Raw genomic sequence first — 15,706 nt, 5'->3', positions numbered from 1 at the left:
TCGTTTATAACGTTGAAAAAATCTTTTCGAGCCAAGAAAGAAAGGATAATGCGCGAGAGAAATAGAAAATATGCCGGACCGCCAAGTTTACACTGCTACTCAATAGATGGCGCCACTGTCTCCTCTGGTTGTAAGACGTTTTAAGGAACCCAGTTTTAAGAAGTAGCAAGAGTGTGAACGGGCCTTTATACGTGTGTCGTCCTGCATTTTTTTTTTTTTTTTTGAACCCAACAAATATGAAGTTTCAACAAAATACGAAGGTGGTCAACGCTTGGAGAAGAACTTGAGAACGACACTCCTGTGAGACTGAGGCATGGGTCACACTGCTTATACGTCATACAAAAGACAGTTTGCAAACGAATTCGAACGCAGGCCACCACGAGTTTCGTGCTTCGAATGCCGTATGACAACGAGTTCAAGGGGAAACTTGGCACGCGGCATTCGAACCACACATATCGAGGGGACTGATGTTTGCAGACTTTTTTTTGTATGATGTGTAAGCAGTGTGACACCGGTAATAGAGTGGCTGCCAACGTTTGGCTCTCTTCCCGAGGCCACTGGGATCATTCTCTTCAGGTGTCTTTAATTACCTTACACACTTGTAGTTCTATTTATCGTAGGATTAACACGTGACACTTAGTCCTTTCAATGCTTCTATTCCCCGGACAACTTTCTGAGACAGTTCAGCAACAGCAAAAAAGTGTCTGAGTGCGTCAACGATGTGTACATTTAAAATAGGTCGTGCAACGATTTTCGAACTTTCAGTGAATACCGCTAATAGCTGATCCCTGACTTTGAGAACTTGCAAAAACACCCTTTAGATTTCCTCTCCACTCAATGGAGGGCACAGAAAAAATAAGGAGAGAAATTGCTTGCCTCCTCAACTCGCCATTACAACAAGCGGCCACGTGATTTGGCGCTAATTTGGGGCTGTACCGTAATTGTTCATTATAGTCACGCGCTGGGGTTGGCAAAAAATAATGCGTGGGTTGAACTTTAGACATTGTTAGAGTTCGGCTATTCTCATCTCTGATTCAACACGAGTCATTCATTACCCGAATGTTTGGCGATGGTGATTTTCATGAACCCGAGCACTCGACTCGGACTCATGACAACCGATTGCGTCATAATGGCACGTGACTTGCGGTGAGAAGCGTGATGCCATGTGACGTACACCATGACGTCAAGTGACCACGTGACGCACGATGAATCATAGTGTTAATACAAAATCGCCACGAAAACGATTGATTTCTCATACATTGCAATTCGGTATATGTCAATTTGATCGTTACATAAAAATAAAGCTGTCAATTTTTATTTATCAAAAATACATCTTGTAATAGACCTTTCCAGAAAAGGGCTGCTGGCCGGTTTCATTTTCAATGTTCGTGCGTATCGCGCGTGATTTGCTCGCTTTCCGAAGCGACGCACACGCACGTGCTGAGCTGTGGAGATCGCACGCTGAGCTGTGGATTTGTAAACATTGGAAAGGTCTATACAAAAAAAAAAAAAAAAAAAAAAAAAAAAAAAAAAAAAAAAACGTGAACCCGTTTTGAACAGGTTTCGGTTATATAGTTTTCCGGTTCAGTTCCGGTTCAGTTCCAAATTGGCGGCGATGATTTGGGTTCGATTCCATTTCGGTTTGGCTAAAAATACAGTTGGATTCTTGTTTTCGGTTCGATTTGGTTCGGGTTCTCGGTTCGATTCGGTTCCGGTTCCACACTTTGGAGCAAACACACCAAGGCAATCAAAACCGTAAAGCTTCGGCGTTTTTTTTTTTGTTTTTTTTTTTTTTACGCGCAGAATGGTAACAGTGGCGGAAACAGTAAACTCCAATATTACACTTAGGTTATTCGCAGACGACTGCCTGCTCTACATTAAAGTTCGTAGCCCTGTAGACCAAAAAAACTTAAACTTGTCGCTCGCCTCTATAGATAATTGGTGTCAAAAATGGGGAATGAAGCTGAACCCGGAAAATACTGTATTTCTCAGAATAACAAGCAAAAAAAAAAAAAAACATTCTTAGTTACAATTATAAAATAAGAGATGTGTCTTTAACAGTAGCTGATCGTTTAAAGTACTTAGGGGTAACGATAGCCTCAGATTTAAGATGGAAACTGCACGTAGATAGTTTGTATCGTAAGGCTATTAAAAAGTTGTGGTTCTTGAAGCGCAATCTAAGGCATGCTCCGTTTAATGTAAAATTATCCGCATACACAACCCTGGTAAGACCAACCCTGGAATGCGCCTGTGCTGTGTGGGATCCGTATAGGAAGAACCACATTGATGAGTTAGAAAAAATACAAAGATTGGCAGCCCGCTTTATCTGTTCGAGGTATGGTCGAACTGACTCGGTGACTTCAATGCTCAAAGAACTAAGCCTCCCTTTATTGTCAAGTCGCAGAGAAATTGCCAGACTTAAACTTCTTTTTAAGCTCTCTCGAAACGAGCTGAACATCGACATGACTTGTGTGCTTGTATCCGCGTGGTTGTACTGTATACTTTCTTATACATTGTGAAATGTATTGATATGTCATTTTCTTCCACTCCTGTAACCGCCCTGAAAAATGGGTAAACAGTAATAATAAATAAATAAATAAAAAAAAATCTGTTCTTACAGTACTGGGCAGGTTTTACTCTTAGTTCGCAAAATGACTCAAGAAGGTAGAGTGAGGGAAAGGAAGGTTGGGGAGGAGGAAGCAGACGGAACGCTGGAGAGGAGAGGGTCAAAACCTCCTCCTAGCGTTCCGTCTGCTTCCTCCTCCTCGGCTCGTCTTACCCTCGCCCTACCTTCTTGAGTTGCAACGGACTATTAGCCATGTGCGCGACCAAAAGCGTCGCTGCGGTCAGCTTTTCGCGATTGGCCAAACTATCGGCATATGAGCATTGTCAGATTGTCAACTTTGACGGTGTTAGTTTCGGATTGCGATCACTCCTAGCTTCCACTGTTCTTTTTAAACACACCACCGAACTCGTCGTCGTACCTGATGGCAAATAGCCAGGATAACAACTGGTGACATCACGGCGAGGCAAATCCCAGTCGTGACGTCACGGATGGAAACCATAAGAGGGTGCCACCTAAACATCTCGGCGCTAATAGGTCCAATAGCTTTATTATTTTTTTTCCCACGAAGCTTTCTGTTAATAGTTGAAATAGTCTACCAGGCTCAATAGCAACAGTGTGTGATATTTGTGCATTTCTTGAAGAATTTACGATATATAATTCTATTTTATTTTTTCTCGCCTCACGTTAAAACATACGATGCCTGTTGGCATTTAAGGGACAAATAAACTAAAATAAAACGAAGTGCGGCACCATAGAATATAGACGCGGCCCTGATGTCACGGTGGTGCTGCTGTCGCCTCAGCGCTTGCGCAATATCGCTTTACTTCGCTATAATCTGGTTTCTGTGCACGGGCAGTGACCAAACCTGCATAGTGTAAACGCCGCTTTTTTGTTTTGTAAACAATCTATTCATTCTCTTCTTTTTTGTTTTGCTCACTTGAGGTGAAAGAAAGTGGTTCTGATCTGCATCACAAAACTGCAGTGCTGGAGACACCAGACAGCGTCAGTGTTGGAGACACATAAATGACATCACTCGATACTTTTTTTTTTCTCGCTGACTCGGGGTGGTTGACTCGTCTGCTCTAGCTCAATTAACAAAGAGAATAAAAAAAAAAGAAGCGACTACATGCACAAAGTGTAAACACATTTTATGAGTGTGTGTTTTAATGTTGTCCCATAAAATGTTCGCTCGCGTCGCTTTATTTTTATTTTTGTTGGGCATTTGCTTTTGAAGTTTAGAAGTACGGGTTGCATCACGCTAAAAGCACCGTACTGTCCTTTTAACGAGCTTGTTCGTGGCTTCTGTTCCAGACTTTGACCGACCATTTTGTGTTTAAAAATATACAAAGGACATACCACTTTCACGTGTTCGGTGGGCAGGACCCAGCAAAACGACAAAGCCTACTTGGATTACATCTACATCATTCCTATTTTTGAGGAACAAAAAAATGATGCCTCTAAAAATTTGTAGTCTCGTAAAATATTGTGTTGTTGTTGTCGTTGTAAGCAGTCACGTAGAAGTTGAAGACCCAATTCATTGCTGCGTGAATAAATAACGCAACTCTGGCTTCAGGAAACTATATTTGAATTGTTGGTGGCACAAAAATTAAGAGATTTGAGTTATTCTTGCTGTGAACCCTTCATAGAGTGCTTATTCTAAACATCAATGTGCGGGTGATTTAAAGCTGAAGGTTATTTATTGTCCTGATGCCAACACATACTAGATAAATGGGACCTAGGACCTCATCGACGCATTCAAACATGGCGATCTTGCTGAATGGCCAGATCTGAGGGGCTCGCTAGTAAATATTATGTATTCATAAAACTATCCCGTAGAAGATATATACTATATATATATATATATATATATATATATATATATATATATATATATATATATATATCCTGGCTCCGCCGTTTTTTGGCTTTCGGCGGGTTCCTGAAAACTTTGATTCATTGGATTAAGTACGTTCATTCATCTGCACATATTCGTTTTTATATATATATAAATATATATATATATATATATATATATATATATATATATATATATATATATATATATATATATATATATATCTTCTACGGGATAGTTTTATGAATAAAAAATATTTACTCTTCCTGACGAAGGCCGGACTCCGGCCGAAACGTCGAAGATTAAATCGTCCGTTGTTGCTGTTTTTCACTCAGGGTTTTTTCTTCTCAGTTTTATATATATATATATACAAAGAAAATACAGCGTAGGATGCCGAAGACTATGAAGTAATGAAGTCGCACTTCGAAGTGTTGTTGGAGTTTTAGAGCATTTAGTGAGTCGAAGTTTCGGCCTGAGACAGGCCTTCTTCAAGACAGGTTGCCAGAATCGGTTACAGAGTTGTTTTTGGTTTCCACACCCGGGTCGGGCGTCACGTGTCAGATCATGTGTAAAAATGCCCAAGTAAAAAACGCTTCTGTACTCCCTCCCACTCCACGCCCTGTCGCAGCAGACGCCGCCAGCCATCGGAGCCAGCCGAAGGTCGCGTCAGATTTCGTGACCCCAGGAACGTCACGTACGGAAGGCGCAGCCACTGACTGCGCCTTCCGTACGTGACTGCGCCTTCCGTACGTGACGTTCCAGGGGTCAGGAAATCTGACGCGGCTTTTGGTTGGTTCCGATGGCTGGCAGCGCCTGCTGCGGCCGGGCGTGGAGTGAGAGGGAGTACAGCAGCGTTTTTTACTTGGGCATTTTTACACGGGATCTGACAGGTGACGCCGACCCGGGTGTGGAAACCGAAAACAACTCTGTAACCGATTCTGGCAACCTGTCTTGAAGAAGGCCTGTCTCAGGCCGAAACTTCGACTCACTAAATGCTCTAAAACTCCAGCAACGTTTCCAAGTGCGACTTCATTAGTTTATATATATATATATATATATATATATATATATATATATATATATATATATATATATATATATATATATATATATATCAGGGTGTCGAACCGGAAACGAACCGAACCGAAAACATGAACCGAACCGGTATTTTTTCCGGAACTGAACCCGAACCCGAACCGTTATATTGTTATCGCGATGAACCCGAACCGCAACTGAACCGGAAAAAAAAATAACGGTTACCGGCTCATGTCAAAACGGTTCGGCCACGCGCTGTTGACAATGAATGTGCTATCAATGCCATTTGTTTCTTAAGTGCCGTCAACTGACACACACCTCGCTTACATATTTTTCTTCTCCACTCAGTGTTAGGAATATAAACGCTGCATCCATGAATCTTGACAAACGCTGCATCCATGAATCTTGACATAGGAACCAGTATTGCGCTGGTCGCGGCTTGCACGGAAGATAAAAAATTGGAAGGCTGTGGAAAAAAAAAAAAAATCGCGTCACGGGATTTTATTTTTTTACAATCTCGTAAATCCTAAATGCAGCTGTGTGCTCATTTCATAACACGTTTCTAGAACGCGCGAGTTCTTGAAGCTTGCTTCCATCGGAATTGGAAAAGAAAAGGCTGTGGAGTTTGATAATAATGCATCCGGTTTTGTATAGGCACTTAGAAGCTAACATATTTGTGAGACAGCGAACCCTTCTATCTTAATATTTATCCTATTACGTCCTTCTGGCATTGCGTTCGGTGAAGTGTTTTTCATATTCCGTATCTTGTTTAATGAAAGCTTCTTTAAGAGTCTAATTTGAGTTACCGAAGGCTAGTTCAAATAAAGAAAGTTGTATTTTCTCCCCACTGTTCCTTCAATTGCTTACACGCAGAGGTGGCGGGATAGTTAGCGAGTTCTACTTCTAAGTGGGTTTGTAAGGAGGTCGCGGATTTTACAGCTACTGCGTCGGACCCAATTAGATGAAGTCCGAATGCGTAAACGTCGGTGAGGTAGCCTTTGAGTGCACATAAAGAAACCATTCCTGGTAGAAATACCTGAGCCTTACACTACGATGTATCCCGTTTCGTATGTGCTGATTCCAGATGTTTTATTTGTAATTTATTTTGATGTTGCAATTTGTCATTTATAATTTCCGAACCAATTCGCGAACCGGTTCAGCGCCCCGAACCGGTTCGCGGATCGAATTAATCGAACCGGAACTGAACCGGAACAAAATAAATTTACCTGAACCTGAACCGTAACCGAACCCGTATTTTTTTCGGTTCGACATACTGATATATATATATATATATATACTGGCTCCACCGTTTATTTGGGCTTTCGGCGGGTCCGTAAACCTTCGATTTTTTTATTCATTGGATGAAATACGGTTCATTCATCTGCGCCTGCATATGCATATATTTTCCCGCTAAACTTAGCGGAAAACCTTTCTCGCATAATTTAGCGAAAGAGTTTCCAGCCAAATTTAGCGGAAAAATTTTGCCCTCGTGACGTCACACGTGACCCTCCCCTACATACCCTGCCCTCCTCCCCCTCAAGAGCTGCAGTTCAATTCAGCGTTACAAAGAATTGTAAACGTTTTTCATTTCTTTCTCTCGTAAAGAGGGAGTGAGAGTTAAGGTTAAGGTTAAGTAAAATGGGAGTGACAGTAACAGATTTGCGCCAGTTGAGTTCGCATGCAACCGTAACGACCAAACCACCGCAACAACCGTGACTCGTGGATTGCATCGCCTGCCACGCTGTGTATGGCGAACACTTGTCCCGGTGACTTTGTCGTTACGGTCCTTTCGGCTGCATGCGAACGCAACCAACGCAGATGTGTGAACCTACAGCCTTTAGACGAGTGCTGTCTTCAACGTACATTTATCAGACTCGGCGGTCATTAGATAAGAAAATTATCGCAATTTCTTTAAGTAATTAACTGAAATTCGTCAATTAACTCATCGTACAAGCGACAGTCTGCAAACACGAGTCCCCCCAATAACCGTGGCTCAATTTGCCTCGTGCCAAGTTTTCTCCTTGAACTCACTGCTATGCGGCATTCGAAGCAAGCATCTCGCTTGGACTTGCGTTCGAATCTCTATGCACACTGTCGTTTGTATCCATGGTGAGAAGCTCGCGGGAGGCGCTGCTGTTTTCTATCGTAGCAAAAGTGGCGCCATTCATTGTTGTGGAAATGCTCAAGACACGTGCCGCGCGGAGGTTCTGAGAAGAACATGGCGCCTGAAATCTAGCTCAGTGCTGTGCTCTGCCGCCATGATCTTCCCAATGGCTGCGAGTTGCACGTGTCTCGTGCATCGACGCACTTTGCGCTACTTTTTACAACATGAAGGGGCTTTACTTCACTATGGGTAGTGAACCGGCTACCCACGCGGTTATGTTTTCATGTTCATAGTGCATAGAAGCTTGGCATTGCACGCGCTTGCACCAGCAGAGGAAGTTGAAGTATCCCCGCTCCGGGTTGTGAAAAAATGCCACCAGGCGGCTGTACCGAAACTTCTCGCCGCGAATGGTGTATAAGCTATGTGACCCCCGGCTTTAAGGGGCATGTTACAATTGCAATATTGACGGCAATTACTATTAAAGGCCATACAAATTTAAAGAATTTGCAAAAATAAAAAAGGTAATAGTTCTAAAACTACTAAACGCAAGAATTCCGCGATATTTTTCACCCAATCTACAAATTGCGATCAAAAAGAGCGTCACAAGCCCTGCCCAGAATGACTCAAAGAACAGTGACGTGCCCGTTTCATTCGTGTGGTCACTATTTCGGCAGAGGGCTTTTTGTGGGTGCGCCGGAGACACAAGTGACCAAGTCCCTCAGTCTTCCAAACGTCGTTGTGAACAGAGCTCGATACGCTTTTCTCGCGGAATGCCTAAATCTTGCAAAAAATAAAAAAAGAACGCGAAAATTAATTTTTTTTTTATAAAACGTATGACCTTTTCGCAATTTCTTTAAAACGATCTGGCCTCTAATAATAATTCCCAGCAATACTGCATTGTTAACCCTACTCCTAAAACCAACCCTTAGAACAAAGGTTGTTTCACACATTTTAGATAATTATTCAACTTACTACGATGATTATTCCCTCATCTAATGTCCGCCGAGCCTGACAAATACATCGTGAAGACGGCACTCGTCTACCTCTCACTCCTTAAAAAAGATACGTTCGAATTAAAATCATGCACGTTGTATATGTACACTCTCCGGCAATATGAAAGACCTACTGGGAGCGCGTGGCCGAGGCGGTGGCTGGTGGGGGCGCTGCGAGCACTCCGGGCTATTCCGTTCTGCTTCGAGGGGAGGACGCTCACTCGGGCTCAGATAAAGCGAGACGCGCTTATCAGTTCGTGCCAAGTCCCGAGTGAGCGTCCTCCCCTCGAAGCAGAATGGAACTGCCCCGAGCGCTCGCAGCGCCCCCACCAGCCACCGCCTCGGCCACGCGCTCCCAGTGGGTCTTTCATATCGCCGGAGACTGTACACAGAGCGTCGTATAATTTCCGTATTAATCACGCTGCCGCCAAAGGTAAGAGTTACACTTTGCTTGCACTGACTGTGCTTTGGACGTGCGGTATTCACTTGGCCTTGTTGTGGTGCAGGCATCATATCGGGAGCTCTGCTGCAGCTCAAGGACACCTTCCGGCTGTCATGTGTCACGCAGCAGCTTGTGGTGGGCAGCCTCTTCCTGGGAGCCTTCTTGGCCTCTTTCGTTGGCGGTGAGTTGTGGGAACGCCATTTGTGGGTTTACCGCACGGGCGAGGTAAATCAAATTGAGTTGGGTAAGAAACTGAAACACAACAGAAAGGTGTACATGATATGAAACCCCTGAAACTGGGGAAAACGAGGAACGACAAGGCACAGCTGCTACTAAAGCCTAACTAACTACATTTCTTGTGAGGATATCCTAGAGCAAGACAAAAAAAAAAAAAAGTGATTTATTCTAGTTCGAAGTCAAAGTGAGAAACTATATCACCATTCCACGAATGCCACAGCGAGCAATGTACCTTTAGCCAGGCTTAAAAAAAATTAAAAAATGCAGCTGAACTTTATATTAGTTCTTAGAACAATGTTTGCTTCTTTTGTATTGTTTGGTCGGAACAAGCGAGTGTGCACAGCGGATTTACCATATCGTCACACCGTTTCGGCAAATTTAAGTGTACCGGAAACGGCTGCCGCTCTAAAAGAGTTTGTTCGTTGTCTTCGTGAATTGTGCTGGCTTGCTGATCTCTCACTTGGCGGCCTGCACGTCAGGCCGAGATGTCTACAATCTGAAAGAGGTTTGCTGCGATATAAAGGTCGTCTACCTGATATTACGGTAGCACCTTGAAGACTCTCGCGTATATTAAATTAACCTCCCTTTTTTCGCTGGTGCCGTGGAACAGACTTTTACATAATACTATGCTGTCACTTATCTAATCATTAGTTGTTTCCTTTAACAATTAACCTTCCTGTTTTTGCTGGTGCCAGGGGGCACACTTTTACATAATACTATACCGTAACTTACCTAACCATTAATTGTCTCTTGTAACGATTCTTTTTTTACGTAACGTACTTTGCTGCTCCCGGACTGAGTAGCGGCTAACGATATCTAGCGACATCTGGCAAATGTTTAAAATAGTTACAACACCAGCCCTATTCTTACTCGTGTGGTGATTACATTATAATTTAGGAGCACCACTAAATGGTGTAACTTAAGAAGTATCGATAAAATGGACTGTTCACAATTAAGGCGAAAAAATTACAGGAGGACACTTAAAACTGCCTAAGTGTAGGAATGCGAAAGCATTCCTACATGCAGCGCATTCCTACAAGCCGCGCTCCCCACTCCCCCGCGGCGCAAAATGGCTGAGAGCAGAGTGTAGAACACGTGGTACAGTAGTGCACAGGGAAGGAAAGAAAAATGTCCGGCTCTCCCCCTTCGGGCTTCCGGCCACGTTTGACAGTTAACCTGAGAATTTCGAGACAGCGGCGGCCCTTTTATGCAGCGCCAGGCGGGCTTTTGTGTGGGGTGGCATTCCAGAGAGCTATGACGCGTCGCAGCCAATGATAATTTATCTGCCCTTTCGCTCAGCCAAGGGAAAAATGGGAATTTAGTTGCCGTCTCGCTCAGCCAATGGGAGAATGGGAATTTATTTGCCGTTTTTCGCGGTTACAGACACCGCGCCGGCTCAGCTCCATGGGACAGTTAACGCTTTCGCATAATTAAGGAATCTAGCGCGCTGCTATTGTGCGCACTGGATGGCGGACGCACCAACTTGAAGTTGAGCCTCTTTTTAGGTTCACACGGGGAACACCATCGAGCGACATGAGATTCGAAGCTAGGGACATGTCAGTGCAGTGCACCATTGTTTAAAGGTTACAAGTGTTTTGGAACTATTCAAACGAGGAAATGCTAATGTCGCTGTCACACTGCTCGTACACGGTGTGAGCTGTAGACAAAATGACGGAAGTATCTGTGGACATGCCTCATGCATGTGCGTAACATGTTCGCTTCATGCATGCTTAGAACATGTCTGCAAACAGTCTTTGTATATATTGCCGCGCGCAAGGCTGAGAAAGCAACGCTCGGTCACGGTCCTCCAGAAAGTTCCCGTTTATTCATGTACCGCACGTAACTTCTATCATTTGTCCCTGCTTTTGTTTTCTAGAAAGTGCGTGTTCATTCTCGCCCCGATCACGCGACGCTCGAACCGCTTTCGCCGAATCTTCGAGATAGCGGCGCACTCTAGATAAGAGGCCGCCCGCGACCTTGTCGAGTCAGTCTCGCCCTAGCGCTCGATTCTGCTGACACGCCGACTTCGACGCCCGCGACGCTCTTCTTTGTTCTGTTTCCTTCTTTATTTTTTTTTGGCACAAGTTCGCCACATTAAACGTTTATTTCTTTCTGTTTATTTCCTGTTTTTTTGTTTGGTCACCACCCGTGACATTTGGTGGAGGTGCGGGGTACCGCATGCCCCTGCCGCGTACCCCTCCGAGGGCCCACAGTGCAAGTCCGACGCCTAGCCCACGAAGAACCGACGAAAACACTTCCGAGATCCGGTTCAGTCGTCGCACCCAAGGTCTACACCCGGAATTCGGACCTCTACCGCCCAAGACTAAGCAGCCAACGAGGCCAACGATGGACAGCCAGTTGTCCCAGAACCCGTCCACCGCCAGCGTCGTATACCTGCCCGTCGCACCCAAAACTCCGACGCCTTTCCACGGAGACACCCACGAGGACATCGAGGACTGGCTGCAACATTATGAACGTGTGGCCCGACATAACGGGTGGTCAGCTGAGCACTGCTTGCAGAACCTTTACTTCTCGCTGGAAGGTACTGCAAGGTACTGGCTGGAGAACCACGAGGCTTCTTTAACCTCGTGGGAGGTGTGCAAGCAAGAGCTAGTGAAGACGTTTACCAGCCAACACCGACGCGAGAGGGCCGAAGACATCCTTCGAACAAGGACCCAAGGTCTGAATGAAAGCATCACCAGCTTCGTTGAGGATGTTCTTCGCCTGAGCGCCCGCGCCGATCCTCAGGCTACAGAGGAGAAGAAGCTGCGACACCTGATGAGGGGTGTCAAAAGCGAGATATTCGGAGGTCTCATTCGCAATCCTCCGACAACTGTCGACGGGTTCGTCACGGAGGCGACGAATATGGAGCGTGCGCTACTAGCACGCGCCAGACACTACGAGCGGCACCCTGGCGTGACTACTCTGGCGACATCCGGATACGACCTTGGTACCGACCTCCCAGGCATCCGTGACATCATCCGTGAAGTCGTCCGGGAAGAAATCCGCAAGATGCTCCCCGCTACGGATCGCTCATCCTCCCTGTCGCTCGCCGAGGTCGTCCGAGAGGAAGTCCACCGAGCCTTCCAACCTGAGATTCCGATCAAAACGACGACGCCAGAGGAGCCTACTTTGAGCTACGCCGCCATGGCCAGAAGATCGCCGCAAGCTAACCGCCAGACCACGGCGCCACCCCGACGAGACCCTCCGATGCCACAGTATCCTCGACGCCAGGAAGGACAAGTCCACGACGTTCGCCCGGAGCAACCCTCGTCGAGGAAGACCGACGTGTGGCGAACGGCCGACCGACGCCCGCTCTGCTACCACTGCGGGGAAGCCGACCATGTGTACCGCCGATGCCCATACCGACGACTCGGGCTGCGCGGATTCCACCCAAACGACCCGCGCCCCCGGTGTGGTGAACGCCCTCGGGAGATCGACGAGTACCTGCGACGACCCCAGTCCCCCGAGCCTGCGTCCCGCCGAGAGTTCCGGTCGCCATCGCCACGACGTCCAGCTTCGCCGATGCACCGACCCCGACGTGAAAGCCTGTCGCCCCTCGCTCCTCGCCGGGGAAACTAGGCGCGGCAACCCCTGGAGGTGGAGTTGCCGAAGACGACCGACGTAAAGAGCCTCCAAGAACGCCGGAGCGCTCCCACTCTCCCGACGCCACGCATCGCTACGACGCCCCTGCAACGGTGTCCAACAACCTAAACGTCGTCATCGACGGTCACGACGCATCGGCACTCGTGGACACCGGAGCAGACTACTCTGTCTTGAGTGGGAGGCTCTCCCGCCGCCTTCGAAAAGTCATGACGCCGTGGGAAGGACCCCAAATACGAACCGCCGGAGGACATCTCATCACACCAGTCGGGAGATGCACTGCTCGCGTCGAGATCCACGGTGAAACGTGCCCTGTCAAGTTCGTCGTTCTGCAAGACTGTTCGAGGGACGTTATCCTCGGAATGGACTTCCTCTGCGAGTATGGCGCCGTCATCGACCTCGGAACAAACCGGCTGACGCTGCGAAAACCTGCTCCACCAGCGGAGGAACCCCAAGCGACGTCACCCACGGTCCGAGTCCTCGCAAACCACGTAAACCTACCACCGCGGTCGAGTGTTTTCGTACTTGTAGGGATCGATGAAGCTTCCTGTGGCGAAGTTCTTCTCGAGGGAAGCCTCCAATTGCTCCTGGGAAGAGGCATAGGCGTCGCAAGGGGAGTAGCTGAACTTCAGGATGGGCGGACTGTGGCCCTCGTGACGAACTTCCGAAACGAAACGCAACACCTCACGAAAGGTGCAGCCGTGGGCCACGTCGAGAAACTCCGAAACCCCGCCGAAATCGCCGCGATTACTGACGAATCCTCGCCGCCCCAGCAAGACCGTACGTCGCCAGCGCAGCTCGACATTGACCCTAAGCTTCCGGACCCTAAACGGCGTCAGCTGGTTAACCTCCTCGCCGAATACCGCGACTGCTTTGCGACGTCGTCGAAGGTGCGCCAGACCGCGGTTGCCAAGCACAGCATCGTTACTGAGGACGACGCGCGCCCTGTGCATCGATCGCCGTACAGAGTCTCCGCTAAGGAAAGGGAGGTGATCCATCAGCAAGTTCAAGAGATGCTGAATGACGACATAATCCAACCTTCAAGCAGTCCATGGGCCTCTCCAGTCGTGCTGGTTAAGAAGAAGGACGGAACTCTTCGGTTCTGCGTGGACTACCGGCAGCTCAACACGGTTACGAAGAAAGACGTCTACCCACTCCCCCGCATCGACGACACTCTAGACCGGCTGCGCCACTCTCGATACTTTTCATCGATGGACCTGAAGAGCGGCTACTGGCAAATCGAGGTCGACGAACGGGACCGAGAGAAGACAGCCTTCGTCACGCCGGATGGACTGTACGAGTTCAAGGTGATGCCCTTCGGACTATGCACAGCGCCAGCAACTTTCCAGCGTGTCATGGACACCGTACTGGCAGGGCTGAAGTGGCAGAGTTGTCTCGTCTACCTTGACGACGTCGTAGTATTTTCAGCTGACTTCGACGAGCACTTGAGACGACTCCGAGCTGTTCTTCAAGCCATTCAGACCGCCGGACTCACACTCAAGCCGTCAAAGTGCCGGTTCGCCTATGACGAACTGAAGTTCCTTGGCCACGTGGTTAGTAACGAAGGCGTCCGCCCAGACCCCGAGAAGACTCGCGCCGTCGCGGCATTTCCAGCGCCGACAGATAAGAAGGCCGTGCGAAGATTCCTTGGACTTTGTGCCTATTATCGACGCTTCGTTCGGGATTTCGCAAGGATTTCCGCACCACTTACGAATCTCACGAAGGACGCCAAGAAGTTCGAATGGGCCGAGGAGCAACAGCAGGCATTCGACGAACTGAAACGACGACTCCAGACTCCTCCTGTGCTTGGACATTTCGACCAGGATGCGGAAACAGAAATTCACACGGACGCAAGTAACGCGGGACTGGGCGCAGTACTAGTCCAAGTGCAAGAAGGCATCGAGCGAGTCATCGCCTACGCAAGTCGGACATTGTCCAAGGCGGAGAAAAATTACTCCACAACTGAGAAAGAATGCCTTGCGGTCGTCTGGGCAATAACGAAGTTTCGTCCGTACTTGTACGGCAGCCCGTTCCGTGTAGTCACGGACCACCACTCGCTCTGCTGGCTTGCGAAGCTGAAGGATCCGTCAGGACGCCTCGCTCGATGGAGTCTTCGACTACAAGAGTTCAACATGACAGTGGTCTATAAGTCAGGCCGCAAGCACAGCGACGCCGACTGCCTGTCCAGAGCCCCCGTCGAAACCCCTTCCGGCTGCAGCGACGACAATGACGACGAGTACTTTCTAGGAGCAGTGAACACCGACGATATGGCACGACGTCAACGGGACGATCCTGAGCTGCGCGCATTAATCGAGCACCTGGAAGGGGGCAGGAGTACCGTGCCACGTGTCTTCTCACGAGTACTGCCGACCTTCGCCATCCGACAAGGTGTACTCTACAAAGAGAACTTCGGCAACAACAACACACCTTGGTTGCTGGTAATCCCGAGTGACCTTCGAGAGGAGATCTTCCAAGCCTGCCACGACGACCCGACATCCGGACACCTTGGTTACAGCCGGACACTGGCCCGTATTCGTGAAAAGTATTACTGGCCGAAGCTCCCCAAGACCGTCCACCTATACACACGATCATGCCACGAGTGCCAGCGACGCAAGAAACCGCCGACGAGGCCGGCCGGACTTCTGCAGCCCATTTCTCCTCCAACTACACCCTTCCAGCAGATCGGAATGGATCTACTTGGTCCTTTTCCGCCTTCGACGTCGGGGAACCGCTGGATCATCGTCGCCACAGATTATCTCACGCGGTACGCCGAAACGAAAGCTCTTCCTTCAGGGATTGCTGTGGAAGTCGCCAAGTTTTTCATCGAGTCCATCGTCCTCCGGCACGGCGCTCCCGAGGTTCTGATTACAGA

General features: G+C 47.8%; 1 protein-coding gene across 4 annotated transcripts in view; it reads left to right on the top strand.

Moving 5' to 3' along the window:
• LOC8029406 (solute carrier family 2, facilitated glucose transporter member 10) overlaps positions 1-15,706 on the top strand; it is a 65,299-nt gene that overhangs the window by 26,470 nt on the left and 23,123 nt on the right. For all 4 annotated transcript variants that reach the window (XM_029979343.4, XM_042286721.1, XM_042286722.1 and 1 more), the window contains exon 3: positions 9,059-9,175. In XM_029979343.4, the coding sequence (XP_029835203.2) occupies positions 9,059-9,175 (117 nt within the window). The remainder of the gene's footprint in view (positions 1-9,058; positions 9,176-15,706) is intronic.

Source organism: Ixodes scapularis, unplaced genomic scaffold (genome assembly GCF_016920785.2).
Source record: "Ixodes scapularis isolate PalLabHiFi unplaced genomic scaffold, ASM1692078v2 PGA_scaffold8__174_contigs__length_109621045, whole genome shotgun sequence".
In the NCBI taxonomy this organism is placed as follows: Eukaryota; Metazoa; Arthropoda; class Arachnida; order Ixodida; family Ixodidae; genus Ixodes; species Ixodes scapularis.
The sequence above is the reverse complement of the archived record's forward strand: the minus strand, read 5'-3'. Positions and strand labels throughout refer to the sequence as shown.